Below are 18,651 nucleotides of genomic sequence, written 5' to 3'. Positions count from 1 at the left end.
CGACGCGTTGTGAGCTTGTAGATCGGCTATTTTCAAATAGCCTATGTATAAAATAGGGCTAAACTGGTTAATGTATGTTTTATAATGTAATAATGTATATAAGTAACTAAAGTTTGCAACTAATTGTAGAGGAGTAAAAGTACAATATTTGCCTCTGAGATGTAGTGGAGTAGAAGTAAGGACAATTGGAAATACTCCAGTAAAGTACAAATACCTCAAAATTGTACTTAAGTACAGTACTTGAGTAAATGTACTCAGTTACTTTACACCACTCGTCGGAACTACCTGTTGCAATGTATTTGTAATTAGTTATGTTACTGATGTTGTCTAATGTGTGTGTGTGTGTGTGTGTGTGTGTGTGTGTGTGTGTGTGTGTGTGTGTGTGTGTGTAGTTGAGAGCAGGTCCGTTCGATGAGGCTCAGATCGCCACCATGCTGAAGGAGATCCTGAAGGGACTGGACTACCTGCACTCTGAGAAGAAGATCCACAGAGACATCAAAGGTAACGGATGGGAACGTTCTGCTCTTAACTCATTCAGTGCCATTGACGTGGCCGACGTCACGTTTTTATAAGCCCAGGGTGCCAATGACGTCGCCGACGTCATGAAAAAAAAAAAAAAAAAAAGGATATATATAAACTGCTCAAAAGAAGTTCGGAAACTTAACTTCGGTCAATTATATCTCCCCTTTAATAATACTAATTGGTATTGTGTTTTATATCATTTTTATCGTTGATTAGTCACCTTTACAACGAGGTACAGCTTGTAAGGATCGAGCATTCGTGGAATGAGCATCGTGCAATAGGGCAAGTGAAGCTGGTGTTCCGTTACGCAGATTTCACATTATTTGATGTAAGCCCTGGTACCATTTGCAGGCAGGTGTGTGCCAGTCACAGGTGTGTGACTGGCACCTGAGCATGGACCCTGCAACTTTGACATCTGTCTTTTGTACCGTTGTGCAAATCTTGCCTGTAAATCTATGGTTCCTCAGTGAAGCAAGGGGTCTTGGGTTGTTGTCTTCCTTGTTGACTTCACCAGTCTCACAGAACTTGGTCCAAAGTTTGGAAATGGTACCAGGGCTGACACCAAATAATGCTGTCACTCTGCATAACGGAACACCAGCTTCACTTGCCCTATTGCACAGGCCTTATCCTGAAGGGACAAACGTGGCATCTTTCCATCGGGGCAGTGTTGCTGCTTGGAGTACAAACTCAACAAAGTTGCAGAACCCATGTTCAGGTGCCAGTCACTCACCTGTGAGGCAGTCACACACCTCTCAGCAGGTGTGTGCTGGCAGGTTGCTCAAAACAAGAGCGATTACCAACAGAAGCATATTGGGTGATTTTGGCGCATTTTTTGGAGGCGCCACCCACACGTTTAGCTGTGTTGCTCATTCCACGAATGCCCGATCCTTACAAGCTGTACCTCGTTGTAAAGGTGACTAATCAACGATAAAAATGATATAAAACACAATACCAATTGGTATTATTAAAGGGGAGATAGAATTGACCGAAGTTAAGTTTCCGAACTTTTTTTGAGCAGTTTATATATTTTTTTAATGTTCAGAACCCAAGATATCATGATTTGAAGATTTGCTGCTCCATTCACTTCTTGTTTAACATCTTACTGAAAAAGGCTGTATGTCGCTTCCTAAGCACTTTTTTTTTACAATGTATTTCTGGCTCTGGCACTCAGAGCCAAACTGCCAGAAATAAGTCAGGCACTGAATGAGTTAATACACCTGAATAATATATATAAATTACATATCCTGTTGCTATATATCGGTTGTTTTTTAATCCAGCGGTTTTTAACTTTCAAAACCAAGGCACACCCGATGGGTGAGACGAAAGCTCAAGGCATTAACTCATTCACTGCCTGAATTATTTCTGGCCGCGTTTGCCCACTGTCAGAGATTTTTCATTGAAAGAAAAAAAGTTGGCGTAGATCTACGCGACTGGCACGTGGCGGCTTTAAATAGGTTTGCGTAGATCTACGCGATTGGCAGTCAATGAGTTAAGCAAGGGATTATAGAACCCGCGCCGGTCGTTGTTGAATTAACCCATTAAGACCGGGAACGCATCTGTGTCACTTTAGATTTCTTTGACTATTCAAAAATAGCAGATCTACAAGCTCATAGCGCGGCACCGAGTGCCGCGCTATGAGCTTGTAGATCTGCTATTTTTGGAAAAGTCTTGACTGTTAGGATTTAGAAAACATTTTTAATAATCGCCTCAGGTCTTAATGGGTTAATAACCCCCGACAGGATGATTAAACACAGAGGCGATAGCCGAGGTGTTTAATCATCCTGAAGCGGGTTATCTATAAACAACGACCGGGCGCGGGGTGTATTATCCCGCTTATAACACGGCTACTTAACGCATTCGGTGGCCAGAATTGTATTAAAACGGTGTACGCTGAGTGCCAGAGATCTCACCGTTCGTAACGCTGCGCTGTTTAGAGCTGTAGACTCCACGTCGAGCGCCCGCATGTAAACAACGCACGCGTGCGCGACGATGGATGGACCTGGCTAACGCCTGGAACAATAACACTCTCTCGTGCGAGTCGCCATTGCGGAGCGATCGTGCATCGAAAATGACTCGTTTTTGCTGAGGTTTTTATCAAGGAGATAGAATGGGAGTCACCGTGGGTGATTCCAGAGCTGCGCTAGCCCCCCCCCCCCCCCTTGTGGAAAAAAAAAGAAAAAAAAGAAAAGATTGATAACGCGGTAAATCCCGGTTTTTCGCACCTAAGCGCTACTCTTTGAAAACACGGTTAAAACCGGTTTTGGCACCCAATGTGTTAATAAATATATTAATAAATTGACCCAAAAGTAACAACAAAACAAGGTATTTCCTTGCTTACGGTAATGCAAGTATTCCACAAGTGTGGCGCTGGCCGTCCACCCAGCGCAACACGGTCGCCTCCGAAAACAAGGAAGTGCTGATCAAATAGAATACATTTTTCGGTTACCGCATCGTCTACTTTTTTGGGAGCAACGTTTAGTTGTGAATGACATTGTGTGTTTGTGTTTACATGGCTGTCAGTGTCGTGTGGGGATACAGCATCGCGACACGTTGTGAGCACGTAGCCCCTGCTATTTTCAAACATTTTAGTACTTTTACTTTTGGTACATTAATTACATTTTGATGCCAATACTTTTGTACTCTTACTCGGGTAACGTTCTGAACACAGGCCTTTTACTTTGTAACAGAGTATTGTTTTTTATTGTGGTCTTGCTACTTTTACTTCAGTAAAATATCTGGGTACTTCTTCCACCACTACACTGAACTAATAATCCTGTGTCTGTCTCTCTCTCTCTCTCTCTCTCTCTCTCCCCCAATGTAGCTGCTAACGTGCTGCTGTCAGAACATGGTCAGGTGAAGCTGGCAGACTTCGGCGTGGCCGGTCAGCTGACCGACACTCAGATAAAGAGGGAGACGTTTGTGGGAACTCCGTTCTGGATGGCTCCCGAGGTCATCCAGCAGTCTGCCTATGACTCCAAGGTATAGGACTAGGAGACGCACACACACACACACACACACACACACACACACACACACACACACACACACACACACACACACACACACACACACACACACACACACACACACACACACACAGTGGTGTAAAGTAACTAAGTACCAATACTTTTACTTCTACTCCACTACATCTCAGAGGCAAATATTGTACTTTTACTCCACTACAATTATTTGAAAACTTTAGTTACTAGTTACTTTGCAGATGTAAATTATTATAGAACATAAATTAACCACTTTAGCCCTATTTTATACCTAGGCTATTTGAAAATAGCAGATCTACAAGCTCACAACGCGTCGCGATGCGACGCGTTGTGAGCTTGTAGATCTGCTATTTTCAAACATTTGAGTGCTTTTACTTTTGGTACTTTAAGTACATTTTGATGCCAATACTTCTGTACTTTTACTCAAGTACATTTTGAATTCTGCACTTTTACTTGTAACAGAGTATTTTTATATTGCAGTATTGATACTTTTACTTAAGTAAAGAATTTGAGTACTTTTTCCACCACTGCACACACATATACACACACACACATACACCAGTGTTAATTTCGTCGACTAAAGCTATGACAAAAAATGTTCGTAGACTAGCTTTTTTTTCACTGACGAAAACTAAATAAAGACTAAACTATGGTGACTAAAACTAAGACTTAATGTATTGACAATTTCGTCAACAATAAAAGCTAGACTAACATGTTAAGGAAGGACAAGAGGAGAAGAGATCCAGTAGAACTAAAAGACTAGTCATTTTATGTTTGGTTGCTCTCGGAAAATAGCAGATCTACAAGCTCGCAACGTGTGGCGCTGCAAGCTTGTAGATCAGCTATTTTCAGCATGCAACCAAGTGTAAAATCAGCCATTACGACGCCATCAAGGCCTGCCAAAATTTCATTTTTGTCGTCAAAACCCAATGTAACTTTTGTCAATTAAAATGCTATGATATTTAGTCGACTAAAACTAGACTAAAACAAAAACTTTTCAGATGATTCAAATATGTCTAAAACTGTCGTTCAAGCCACCTAACTCCAACTCAAAAAAACGTTTTGTTTTCATCTGACTTTGTCATTCTAATCAATGATGGACAAAACAACTATCTCCACATTCACTGGTCAAAAGGCTCCTAACTCTACCTGAGCTGTATTTGGGTAAAGTGATGATAATATAAGGACACATGCAAGTATCTGACCATGTATAAAGTAACAATGCCAACTTTGATGAGGCAGTGTTGTGTTTTTTAGTTTTTTCATTGAAAAGTTAATGTTTTGAATATTAGTTGGTTTCTGCCCGACAGCAGAGGTATGAGCCAATGAATGTGGTACAAAGTCAAATGACTCGGGTGTTAATTTAACACTAAAACTATAACTAAATGGACCTGTGAAGGTCCTATTCATAGTTAACACTGAGAGTTAAATGAGCAGTAAGGATTTTACTGTGTACAGGGCAGGCACACATTCTCTCTGTCAGGAGCAGTAAGGGTTTTACTGTGTGCCGTTCCGGAACATTCTCTGTCGGGCCAGTTTCTAAGTGCAGCAGACACAAAACAAGCACAGACACAGAAGCTTGCTGTGACGTATGGACTGCTGCCTGTTTGGTTTGTGTGTGTGTGTGTGTGTGTGCATTTCAAGGCTGAGCTTTGGCAAGGTCATACACTGTGTGTGTGTGTGTGTGTGTGTGTGCGTGTCTGCCTGCCTGCCTGGTCTGGAGTGTTTTGGAAATATTGTGCACATTATTTTGTGTGTGTGTGTAAGTAATGTGTCCCTAGATGCGGTTTCTGTGTCAACTCCTGTGTTGTGATTCATGTGGGCAGTGCACTTCCATTGTGGCGTGTGTGTTTTCCAAAGGCCACGTGTGCGAATGTAGCTTGATATTAAACAACACACACACACATATGTGTGTTGTTATAAAAAATGTCAAAGTAATGTGCCCAAAGTAAAGTAATGTGCCCAAACTGGCTTTTGTTTACAAACTGGCACTGTGTGTGTGTGTGTGTGTGTGTGTGTGTGTGTGTGTGTGTGTGTGTGTGTGTGTGTGTGTGTGTGTGTGTGTGTGTGTGTGTGTGTGTGTGTGTGTGTGTGTGTGTGTGTGTGTGTGTGTGTGTGTGTGTGTGTGCGCATAATGATTAGCTGCTCCCTCTGGCATTAGCATATTGAACAAATGTGTCATACACACAGTTCTGTTAGACAGTGGTTCTCAAAGTGTGGTCCAGGGACCCCCAGGGAGTCCTTCAGGCGGTTCCAGGGGGTCCCCAGGGGTCATTTTCAATTGGTTCAGAACCCTAAAAGTTGGTTCGGAACTGGAACCAAACATTTTTAGTTTTTTCTTGCCCTGAACTGGGAACCAAAGATTTCTTTGGCTATTAAAAAAAATCTGATATACAAGCTCATATATAGCACCAAGTGCTGCGCTATGAGCTTGTAGATCTGCTATTTTTGGAAAAATCTTGGAAAATGTGTGCTAATCTTTGAATATATAATGTTTTATGCGAACATTTGTAACTCAAATCTTTGCTTCTGGAGGATTCTACAAATGTCTTCTAAATCCTAACAAAACGTATGTTTAAAATGTTCACTTTAAAACAAATATACATATTCAAAGATGTCACACATTTTCAATATTTTTTTAATAGCAGCGCGGCATTCGGTGCCATGCTACGAGCTTGTAGATCTGCTATTTTTGAACAGCCAAATAAATCTAAAAATGACGAATACCGTCGGAGACTGCGGCAATTACATTGTCACGTCACTCCTGAGATCCCTGATTGAATGGGTTAAAACTGGTGGAAAGCAAAGATTTGAGTTACAAATGTTCCCTTTAAAAAATATATATATTTAAAAAGCATACAAATGTTCACGATTTAAAACATAAATAGCAGATCTACAAGCTCGCCGCGCTACGAGCTTGTAGATCTGCTATTTTTGAATAGCCAAAGAAATCTCAAAATGACACAGACGCGTTCCCGGATTGAATGGGTTAACACAGCACTGGTGACACAGTGCTGTCAAACAAGTCTATGACGTTATCTGTGAAATCTATGAACACAATCTGCCGCATCATTTCATACACGGCCCCTGCTTCATCTCTCTCTCTCTCTCCGCTAAGGGGACCTTGGCCTGAAAAAAAAAAAACACATTGAAAACCCCTGCTATAAATCTGTCTTCGGGTGGAAACCTCATTATGTCCAAAACTGGTACTTTTCAGGATTCAAATTCAAAAGTAGCAGATCTACCAGCTCAAAACGCGTCGCTTTGTGGCGCGTTTCAAGCTGGCAGATCTGCTACTTTTGATGCTTTCGTGTGACGCTGTAGTATGATCAAGTAGGGTGTTAATTTACTAAAAACACAAAGAGTTAAGAATATGGAGATTAAGAGGTTTCTGACCGACGGCAACGATACGTACTATTTTCAACTCCCAGGGCTAGATAAACGGTGAGAATCTGGTGGGGGGCTGGTTGTTTGTAAAGCTGCTGGTTGTTTGTGGGTGTCAGAGGGTGAAGCTGAGGTTGACAGGAAGACATCCCTCAAGGAGTGAAAGCCCTTGGGGAGTCGGCGGCGGCACATTGAGCTGCCAACCCAGGGGGAAGAAATAAGAATGGTTCCACTGAACATCCATCAGGACACACAGTGGGGCCGGGGGAACTTCCTCCTAGCGGTCTGCTCCGAATGTTGGCCTTTTAATTAACATTTTCTTTTGTTTGTTTACACATTATCTTTTATATTAATGTTCTTGGTAATGTGTATTTTCACCCTCAATACTTGGCCTTTGGCTCTGTACTTAGTCTGCCCTTTTTCTCGGGGGGGAGTTACTACGGGGGGGAGTCGCCAAATCTTTGTGTGATAGGAACTCTTTTTTTTTTTTAACATACTATAACTATTTGAACCCTAGCATCCCTATTATGGCAAATACAAAGCATGTCTTTAGCCGTTCGCACATGTCAGGGCACACTGCATGTTTTCTTAATTATTTGTTTTCTTTGTGTCTTTTTCTTCTTAAAGGAGCACTTCACCCCTGGAAGAAGTTTTCGGTCTTTTAATGAAGTTTAGGAGTGAAGAAACAAGATCCTGGGTTTTTTTTGTGAATAATCTGTGTTTTTAGATATCTAGTAATGTTCGCAATATTCGTGACGTTATTTGCATCATGAGAGATTGGTCTCATTCCTTTCCGCACTACATGTCTCGGCGTGTCTCAGTCAGACCATCTCAAAAGACAGCCCCAATGGGGTGTCCGTAACACTTTGTTCAACCTTCTTTCGCCACTCGGCCACTCCCATTAGCTGCGGCCAGCGGCCCTTGCAGAGTGAGGCATTACTTTACCTGAGTTATCTTCTGATAGTTGTACTTGAATGTTGACATGAAATAATAATCCTGTGTAGTGTTTCATAAGCGCAAGCTTGAAAAAAAAAATACAGCGTGGAGTAGCAGCGCTGGTAAACAAACACCGTCACGAAAGGCTAGGATCATAATACCAAGGATGTGACAGTGATGTCAATACTATGCGACACGGAAGTGAAACTGCATGAAGATACTGAGGATGTCCCAGTGATATGACATCACTAACGAATCCTTGGACATATATGTAACTAGCTGAACGTTTGCGAGGACAGCCAGTGTTGCCAGATATTGTGAGAGAAATAAGCAGCCAGGTCTATGAAAACAAGCCCAAAAGAAAAATAACTATGCCAAGAGCACTTTACCTAGACATGGGATATTATATATTTGAAAATTGCTGATCTACAAGCTCACAACGCTTCGCAACCCATTGTGAGCTTGTAGATCTGCTATTTACAAAAAAATCTTGAGGGGGAAAAAGTCCAAAATGTGGATTTTTTTTTTTTTTTGCAAAATATTTTTATTTGCTTTTCAAAATGTGGAATATTTTTGACACATATTTGTTAGGGGCTCCCTGCCACAAATTATAATTTCAGATGGGGGTCTGTGGAAAAATACATGAACATGTTTGAGAACCACTGGTTTAAACAGCAATCAAAACATTTGGAAACAAGCCCAAATATCAACTACATTTTAGAAAGAAGCCGCTTATAATAAGCAGACATGGCGACACTGGCATGCTGTTTGGATGTTATTGTTGGAGATCACACCCACATGGAACCTCCCCTGCCACAAGGCACCAAAGCATTCTGGGAGTTGAAGTTATAGGCAGTGATACGCTGTGGTCCCCCTGTGGTCCCCCCTGTGGTCACCCCTGGAACTTCTTCCAGGGGTGAAGTGCTCCTTTAAATCTTTAAAGTACAAATGTTGAGGAGAAAAGTCACAATATTTACAATACCATTGAAATATGTGTGTGTGCGCGCGCTTGTGTGTGTGTCCGTGTGTGACAGCTTGACATATGGTTGTTGGATGTAATAGAGCAGGCTTGTAACTGTCAAACGGTGACTTGGCTTTGTAATGTAATATGATACTGTCCACACTCTGTGTGTGTGTGTGTGTGTGTGTGTGTGTGTGTGTGTGTGTGTGTGTGTGTGTGTGTGTGTGTGTGTGTGTGTGTGTGTGTGTGTGTGTGTGTGTGTGTGTGTGTGTGTGTGTGTGTGTTAGGCTGACATATGGCTATTGAGTTTGCCAGTCCAACAGTGATGTGTGTGTGTTGCAGAGAGAGAGTAGTGTGTGTGTGCAAGCGTGTGCACCTGTCTGTAGGTTTCCTTGTGAGAGTGCCTGTTTGCATAGGTGTGTGTGTGCTATCGTTATTGTGGATTTTGTGTGTGTGTGTGCTATCGTTATTGTGGATAGTGAGTGTGTGTGTATTATCGTTATTGTGGGTAGTGTGTGTGTGTGTGTGTGTGCTATCGTCATTGTGGATTGTGTGTGTGTGGTCGTGCTATCATTATTGTGGAGTGTGCATGTGTGTATAGTCAGGCTAGGGTGTGTGTGTGTTTGTGTGTGTGTGTGGTATTTTTTAGGCTGTGTGTGTGTGTGTGTGTGTGTGTGTGTGTGTGTGTGCAGACATATGGTCAGTAGGCTGACTCAAGTTCATCCAACAGCTAGCTGGTTCACGGTGTTGCTAGGGCTTTGTCACGACTATGACATTTCACTGGACCACTAATTGTCACACGAATAATTGCGATTAACGATTTACTGTCTTTGGCAGTGAAAAAAACACGAGGAACAATACAATGGAAACAGGTTGAATAATGCTTTTGTACAGTAATAACAGATGGTGAGGGGGCAACAGACAGTGGTGTAAAGTAACTAAGTACATTTACTCAAGTACTGTACTTAAGTACAATTTTGAGGTATTACATTAAGCGCTTCAGCCCTATATACATTTCGGCCATTTGAAAATAGCAGATCTACAAGCTCCCAATGTGTCGCGATGCGACTCATTGTGAGCTTGTAGATCGGCTATTTTCAAAAGACTTTTATACATTTGAAAACTCGAAATGGGACATTCTGCATAATGAGTACTTTACCTTTTGGTACTTGCAAGTACATTTCGATGACAATACTTTTGTACTTTTACCCAAGTACATTTTGAATTCCGGACTTTCACTAGTAACGGAGTATTTCTATATTGTAGTATTGATACTTTTACTTAAGTAGCACTGTGTGTGTGTGTGTGTGTGTCTCCTAGGCTGACATCTGGTCCCTGGGCATAACGGCCATAGAGCTGGCTAAAGGCGAGCCTCCCAACTCCGACATGCATCCAATGAGGGTCCTGTTCCACATCCCCAAGTCCAGCCCCCCCACCCTGACGGGGGACTTCTCCAAGAGCTTCAAAGAGTTCACGGAAACCTGCCTGAACAAGGACCCTGCATTCGTAAGTCAACATGAATCGTGTGCGCGCACGTGCACACACACAGAGACACACACACACACACACACACACACACACACACACACACACACACACACACACACACACACACACACACACACACCACAAACAGACAGACAGACAGAGAAAAGAAGTAGGAAAGAGATTGAGAGAGGGGAGTTGGAGAAAGAGAAAGTGTGATGTTGAGAGAGAGAGAGAGAGTTTGTAGACTGTTAAGTTCAACAGGATGTTACACACAGACGGTTCCTTCTTTGAAATGTCTGCATCTGTTGTCCCCCCCTGGTGGTGAAATGTAATATCATGTGAAGAACCTGCCTGTGTCTCATTGAGACTCTGTTTTCTTTTCTTCATTTTTAGCTTTTTACCCCTTTTTGAGGGGTGCCAACCACTCCTACATTTGACCGTGTGTGTCTGTCCGTCCGTCCGTCCGTCCGTATATTTGAGCACGGCCTCAACAGCTGCAGCTGATTGCAACACAAGGATGCAACCAGTTACACGAATTCAAAGGCACCACTCTCTTCACACTGGGTGTGATTTTTTTTTCCCTCTCCAATTTAGTCGTTAAGCCAATTATTTCCACACACACGTGTCTGTACTTCTGCCATTCTCGGCTGATACCGACGATAAGCCTCTCTGACCGACTTACTTCCTTCCTTCCACACACACATTTCTGTGTGTTTTCACTGCCGTTGTATCCTACTGGCTCACCTGCCAGTGAGGAGCCCCCACCGAGAGGACGTAGAACCTCCGTCCTACTCCTCCCGCCCGACTCTCTCTCTGCTGACTGGTGCCACCCCCCCAGTCCGTATATAGAGTACTGTAAGGGTCCATTTGGTTTAATTTTACACTCTCAAGAGTTAAAGATCCATAAGGGTCCATTTGGTTACCAACTCTCCCATCATTTAGCTGGGGACCACCTGGAACCCCCTCAAGGACCACTGGTACTATAGACACTTGACACAGCCACATGCACCGCGGTGGATTCGAACCCCCAGACAGGCGGTGGGGCAGGCACTTTACCACGAGCTGCCCAAGGACCTCAGAGACAAACACAGTTCTCTCAAGCCAGACAACATACAGAAAGACTGTACTTCTGCCTCTTAACCCATTAAGACCTGAAGCCGATTCTGCAAATGTCTTCTAAATCCCAACAGTATTCTGAAAAAAACGTATGTTTCTATATCAGTGGTGCTCAAACTTTTTCATGTCAAGGACCCCCAAAATTATATGTATTCGGCCGCCGACCCCCCATCTCAAAATGTTTTGTTCCAGGGACCCCCAGAAGCAAATATTTGAGTTACAAATGTTCGACAAAATATATATGTTCAAAGATTTTAACATATTTTCCAAAAAAATCAAAGATAGACCTTGTTAAAATCCTTAAGATTGAGCTCTGCACTGTTTGTAAACATCGCCCAGATCTCCCTGCGTCTACCAGAAAAAAACACGTGTCAAACGGACCTCCATTGTTGTAGTTAGAACGGTTTACGTTAAACAGTGATATGCGAGGAGAAAAAACTACAAGGAGAAAATGGAGTGTCAGTGTGCGCTTTAGAATGGGGGCCGACGGGATCGGCAAAACGGGATCCCGAATAATTCCACTTCCGGTGGTGTTACAATGAAATGTGCCGTACTAAAAATTGATTTTTTTGTTTCTTTTTTTTTTTTATGAAAAAAAAACACTTCGCGTAGATCTACGCGATTGGCACGTGGCGGCTTTAAATAGGTTCGCGTAGATCTACGCGATTGGCACTCAATGTGTTAATGGGTTAAATGTCCAGCACAGGAAGCTGCCATATGTTTGTCATTTCTACTCACCAAAATATAGTTTCAAAATGTATCTTTATTTTTTTTTCCATTTCACGCTCAGCAGCAGGCTAGACATAGACCATATTCACACAGCGGCCATATTGCCATTAAGTCAATGAAATGCCACCCCAGTTGCCACCCCAGTTGCCACAGCGACGCAATGTTAAATTCCAAAATGGCCGCCGTGTGAATATGGACTATAGCCTGGCTTGGTGACACTGTGGAAGGCGGGGTTTTCTCGGGTTGAGAATCTAATCGGTTCGGGATAATCCAGTATGAACCAATCGCTAAAGAGAGCCACTTTGGCCACGCCCCCATCTCAGAAAACGGCTACACTGAGAGAAGGCTTTCAGACTGAATAATGGTGGGACACAAAATGAACATTCAGGGTGTCAGGCTATAGGCTAGCTAGGCTTCGACACATTTTGTTTCCAGTAGGAGTTATCTACGTGACTGCAAATTCTAAACGGAAGGGAGAGGTACCGCTGGCTGGCGTAGCGGTCCGGGCACCTATAGGCTCCAATGTAGCCTGACAGCACATCGCGGGTTCGAGTCCCGTTCCCCCGGCGATCTTTGCTGCAGGTCACACATCTCTCTCTCTCTCCCTGTTTCCTGTCTGTCTCTACTGTGATCTATAAATGAAGGCTGAAACGCCCCCCAAAAAAGGAATTAATTTGTCTCCCATAGGAGAAATTTGTGTTGGAGGCAATGGGCCCCATCTTGCCTTACCCCTTATGCCTAAAATGTTTTAAATGGGTCAAATAGCCGACCTACAAGCTCACAACGTGTCGATGTACAGTAGATCAGCTATTTTCACTAATGTTTAGTAAAAAATAGTAAAAAAAAAGCTTAGGCATAAGAAGAAGGGCTGTACAAAAAAAACACAGAACAACATACAAAAAGCATGAAGTGACACATACACTAAACATGTGAGGTAGTCATCTATACTGTTTGCCTTCAACAGGCATGCCTCTCTGTCCATAGTCACTGTGCAACAGCGTGTGCGAATACGTGTGCATTGTGCAGATACAATACCTATACAATACTAACAAATAGACCAAGAGACACTTACTGGGGTGGTGGACGTGTTTCGTCTCGGTGGCCTTCTTCAGAGGAGTCACTGTGTGCCCGGTAACTATACAATGCTATAAAATATGTCACACAACTAAGTGTGTGTGTGTGTGTGTGTGTGTGTGTGTGCGTGTGCGTCTCCTTACAGAGGCCCACAGCTAAAGAGCTGCTGAAACACAAGTTCATCGTTAAGCACTGTAAGAAGACGTCATACCTCAGCGAGCTCATCGACCGGTACAGACGCTGGAAAGACGAGGGACACAGCGACAGCAGCTCAGACGATTCCGACAGGTACCCGTTGTGTCTTTACAAATGCATAATGTATGACGGGAATGTGTGTGTTTTTTAAATGCATAATGCAGTGGTTCTCAAACCTTTTTCATTTCAAGGACCCGGGAGCACAAACGTCTGGGTCAGGTGTTAATGTAGTTTATTTTTTAACAGTTGTAATTTCAAGGACCCCCATAACTCTCAGAGTTACAGACCTGTCAGGGCCCATTTGGAACCCCCTCAAGGAACCATGAGGGTCCCACTTTGTGAACGTGTGTTGTCTATTGTGCTCTGCTTGCGATGGCTGGGCTTATGCTCTGTTCCAGTCTTGTAAAGGTGCCTTTCTGCCTTTATTTTCTTGATATGATATTTTCTATTTTTACATAGCCGACCGATGTAACCTATTCTGGGGTAGGGCTGTCACGATTACAAATTTAAGTTGACGATTAACACATTGCCCCTTGCCTGCCAAAAACGTTTTAAAACGTTATTCCCGTTATTCACAAAGAACCAGTGAGGAGATCCAAATATTTGCTGCTCCATTCACTTCAATGTTAAAAAATAAACGGAGATAAACTGTGTTTTACCATGTATTTTTGAGTGAAACATGCTATTTTCAAACATCGAACAACAAATGTCAACGAGGTCACAATGACCTCACCTCGTTGACATTTGTGAAACCAAACCTGAAAACCCTCGGTGATTAACAACCATCAGGGGATCAATAATACTGGAGAAAAATATTCTGTGACTACTTCAAAAGGTGATTTAAAAAAATAAATAATGCTGGCAGAGGCTGCAGCCTGTTTTAGAAAACCCCTGGCAGTGAATGTGTTAATTGTCACTGAAATAACTGCGATTAACGATTTAATTGTATATTTGGCACATTGAACATTGGAACATGTGAAGCCTTTTAGGCTTCATAATAAAAAATTGCACTGGGTAGATATGACAAATAACTGAAATATACTAAGACATTATTGACATATTTGATCATTTTTATACATGTAAAAAAAAAAGCTGAAATGGCTGATCTACAAGCTTGTAGATCTGCTATTTCTGCTTTTTTTTTAAAAAAAATTAAAATGTGTGAAAATCTTTCAACATGGAAACGATTATGACGATCATGCAAAAATTATTGCGATTATCTCAAACAATTGCGATTAGACAATTATGTAATAATTGCGACAGGCCTATTCTGGGGTGAACATTTGGTTAAATGATTTGTGACTGTTTTTGTCTGCGAGATGACTGTTTGTTTGTTTTAAAAAAAATGAGTGCCCAGTTAGACTCTTCACATACTAGAGTATGTCTGAAATAAATGTCAGAGCTTAAATCGACATGTAAATATGAAATAAATGCATAAACATGTAGCTAAGATATAAGGTTATGGCTAGCAACCTCTAATTCAAGTGGTGTTTTCTCTACTCAAGAGATTTAACTTGACTTCAGTTCTACAAGCTGTAGTTTCAAAACTATTCACTCAATCTTATTTACCGATATATCATTATTTTGCTCTGATTCCCTGCTTTCAAAAAAGCTAGAGGACTGTCTCACAGTCAAATTTGGTCACATTTGTAGATTTTGGGCAAAGGGAGATTAAGGGTAGAGGGAAAAGAACAAGACGGCCCGTTATAGATCCCATAGGATTTAAAGGGATAGTTCACCTAAAAAATTAGCTTTTTTTTTCTATCAATTGCCCATGAAGCCTTGAATTCATGATTTCTTTTTGTTTTTGTTGCAGGCGTCAAATTACAGTATTGACTTAGGAATGTACAAAAAAAATAAAAAATCTCCATGAATTCAAGGCTCCATGGGGTGTGTAATCGATAGGAAAAAAGTCATTTTGGGGGTGAACTGTCTATCCCTTTAAAGCGGTTAAACTCCCCATTAACTTTCCGTTAAACTCCTTCCTGTGTGCTGATGCTCTTTTTCAGCCTCGCACTGAGTTGAATTGCATTGAGTTGGATCATGCATGTCTGTTTGGGTTGGCCTATCACTAAAGTGTGTGTGTGTGTGTGTGTGTGTGTGTGTGTGTGTGTGTGTGTGTGTGTGTGTGTGTGTGTGTGTGTGTGTGTGTGTGTGTGTGTGTGTGTGTGTGTGTGTGTGTGTGTGTGTGTGTGTGTGTGTGTGTGTGTGTGTGTGTGTGTGTGTGTCAGTGAGTCCAGTAACAAGGAGAACAGTCAGTCTCCAGAGTGGTCCTTCACTACGGTCCGAAAGAAGAAACCCGATGGAAGGAAGGTCCTCAATGGAACGGTCAGTACTGTGTGTGTGTGTACACGACTCTGACACGCTTGTAGGGTCGCGACTATCGTTTATTTTCCTAGCGATTATTCAATCTTTTTCGATTAATCAAATTATCGAGAAGTGCGTTTTCCTAAAGAAATGTCATGGGAAAATAATACTGTAACAATGAATCGATTAACCACTTAAAGCTGTATTACGTAACTTTTGTTAGTGTATAAAATGTTATTTTGCCAATCTGTATGGTAGAGTATATTAATACAATAACTTATATAATTGGGGTGGTTGTATTTGTATTCTCCTTGCTCTTCTATTGAGACGTTTAACACCCGTACACGCGTATCTGCCACATAAAATATAAATTTCAATCAAAGCGCTTCTCTTCCTGACCCCAGCAGGGTCAAGACCAGCTGAGCAAATCTACCAGTCTGACCACCGTCATCTCTCCTGTCTTCACTGAGGTTGGCACACACACACACACACACACACACACACACACACACACACACACACACACACACACACACACACACACACACACACACACACACACACACACACACACACACGTCACACACACACATTTGAAATATTTATTTATGTCCACATAATAAGAAGTACAGGATGTACAAAGGACATAAACACTGCCAGTGCAGTCAGATGAAGGGAAAACAGTTAGTTACAAAGCGCATGTAAAGCAGAGCAACGTTACATACAAAACAAAAGATGGCATACTTGTCGAACACAGCGGACAACAATCATGGGTAAAGGAAGCAACGCCTCCTCCAAATTGAGCGGCTTCCTATAATAGCTGATATTGAGCAGTACCTTGCTAATTGTTTAGCCCTCCTTTTGGAGAGGCCGGCCATTTGCAGGCCCCTTACAACCAACTTGTGCACGTGCCCTAGACCATAGACATATAAAGGTAGACGCCTCATTCGGCTCTGAAGCGTCTGTATCTCGGGCGCGCTTCCTGCTTCCGCAGGGCTGCCGTGTGCGTCACACACGCGGAAGTTCGGTAGGCCAATCAGAGGCAGGTGGGGGCGGGTCTTTTTGTAACCCAGCTCTTAACCCAGCTCTTAACCCTTTAAAGGAGAATTTTGGACTAAAGTTTTCTTACCTTTTCTATGACGTTATGATATCTTAGGATGAATGGTACAGTAGAAAATGTTCATAACTCCACCCCTAAGCCGCCACAGCTTAAAAGGTGCGCGGATAGGCCTTAGGTTAGATCTGACGTTCATAGTGACAGAACACTATGCAACCAAAAAAAAAAAAAAAAAACAGAAGTCTCGCTAGAAGAGATTGAAATCTCGAGATTTCAATCTCGTCTAGCGAGACTTGTTTTTTTTTTTTTTTTTTTTGCATAGTGTTCTGTCACTATGAACGTCAGATCTCACAATTTTTTTTTAAAGCTATTAAAATATGTGATCTAACCTAAGGCCTATCCGCGCACCTTTTAAGCTGTGGCGGCTCAGGGGTGGAGTTATGAAAATATTCTACTGTACCATTCATCCTAAGATATCATAACGTCATAGAAAAGGTAAGAAAACTTTAGTCCAAAATTCTCCTTTAAGAGGCAGCAGCTGTGCGCAGCATCTAGTTAGTTGGAACTTGGCAAACTCCACTCTCTATTTGTGAAATTCAAATAAGAGACATGGTCCTTTTTCATATCAAGGTCCATTATTTATTCAGCATTTGAGTCACGGAACACCGTTTGATAAGCTTTAGCCTCTCACACCCAAAACGTAGAATATGTTATCGTTCGATAAGCTGTTGTCAAAATAACAATTGTTTACGTTCTCTAATTGTGTACTTGTTTAGTAAGTAATGCAGATGTTTAACAATTTGACTCTTGACAGTGTGAAATGTTATACTCAAGATTTAAAGATCTATAAGGGTCCATTTGGTTATTATCAACTCTCCATCATTTAGCTGGGTACCACCTGGAACCCCCTCAATGACCACTGGTGGTTCCCGGACCACTGGTTGAGAACCATTACACTGACAAGTCCCGGAAAAGACGCACTGTGATTGGCCAGTAGTCAACGCACTGTGAGCGCTGTGATTGGCCAGTAGTCACTTTGAGTGACAGGTTCCCTGCGGAAGACGGAAGAGCCGCCGTGTATTGCGATACAAGTCGCCCCAATGAACTGCAGAGGCCAATGAGGTATCTAGGTTTCTAATATCTATGCCCTAGACTACCAAAGATAAAAACCAAAAGTTTACATCTGTAGCCTAGCTGAGACGAGAGATGGTCTGCTCTAGCTGATGATATTTTAGCACTTTGGTTAGGAAGGCTTCCTCTAAGCTGTAATCAAAACTACAGCCGACCTCGAGAATGAACACCTCCCTATGGTTTTCATTAACAACAATGACATCAGGGGTGTTAGCTGAAATGTTAGAGAACACAGAATCATCGTTACACAGGTTAAACATGCTCGGCTTCACAGTAGAATGCTTATACAGCATGATGGAGGACCTGAAAATAGAAGTGATATCTTTAGATATCAAATCCACTATTCTGTCATGCTTACTTATGTAGAGTCCCCTGTATACATGGCACCCATTTAAGATGTGGGACATGGTTTCAGCTATTTGTTCATGACCATGATGTATACAGTGAGGAGCATGGTTGCCTGGAAACCAGATGGAGAGGTTAAGTTTAGATGGTAAAACCTGCAACCTCGCTTTCAGAGTAAAGATAATAATGCATTTGTCTAAAGCAAAAAAATTTAGCACAGAGTGCGAGACAGAATGGTCCGCAGCGGGGAGACATGCAGTCTTCCCTTGCAACCTCAGTTCAGTCCAATGCTGCCGCTGCCTTTGCTGTTGTGCCCATAAGAGGCGACCTCGGGAATTAGTCAGTGGGAGTTGGTGTTCTGTTCCACACACAGTCATAGATGCTCTGACAGAGATACTGGGGTCAGA

The 18,651-nt window shown here is 42.2% G+C and overlaps 1 protein-coding gene across 2 annotated transcripts in view; it reads left to right on the top strand.

Moving 5' to 3' along the window:
* stk26 (serine/threonine protein kinase 26) overlaps positions 1-18,651 on the top strand; it is a 57,102-nt gene that overhangs the window by 30,913 nt on the left and 7,538 nt on the right. Inside the window, exons 5-10 of one of the 2 annotated variants that reach the window (XM_080451674.1) lie at positions 393-501; positions 3,344-3,501; positions 10,123-10,308; positions 13,355-13,497; positions 15,636-15,732; positions 16,119-16,181. In XM_080451674.1, the coding sequence (XP_080307800.1) occupies positions 393-501; positions 3,344-3,501; positions 10,123-10,308; positions 13,355-13,497; positions 15,636-15,732; positions 16,119-16,181 (756 nt within the window). Of the gene's footprint in view, positions 1-392; positions 502-3,343; positions 3,502-10,122; positions 10,309-13,354; positions 13,498-15,635; positions 15,733-16,115; positions 16,182-18,651 lie in introns of both variants that reach the window. The other variant, XM_080451673.1, reaches the window with a different exon arrangement.

Source organism: Gymnoscopelus braueri (genome assembly GCF_963280865.1).
Source record: "Gymnoscopelus braueri genome assembly, chromosome: 15".
NCBI classification, from domain to species: domain Eukaryota; kingdom Metazoa; phylum Chordata; class Actinopteri; order Myctophiformes; family Myctophidae; genus Gymnoscopelus; species Gymnoscopelus braueri.
This window is presented reverse-complemented; position numbering and strand designations above follow the sequence as displayed.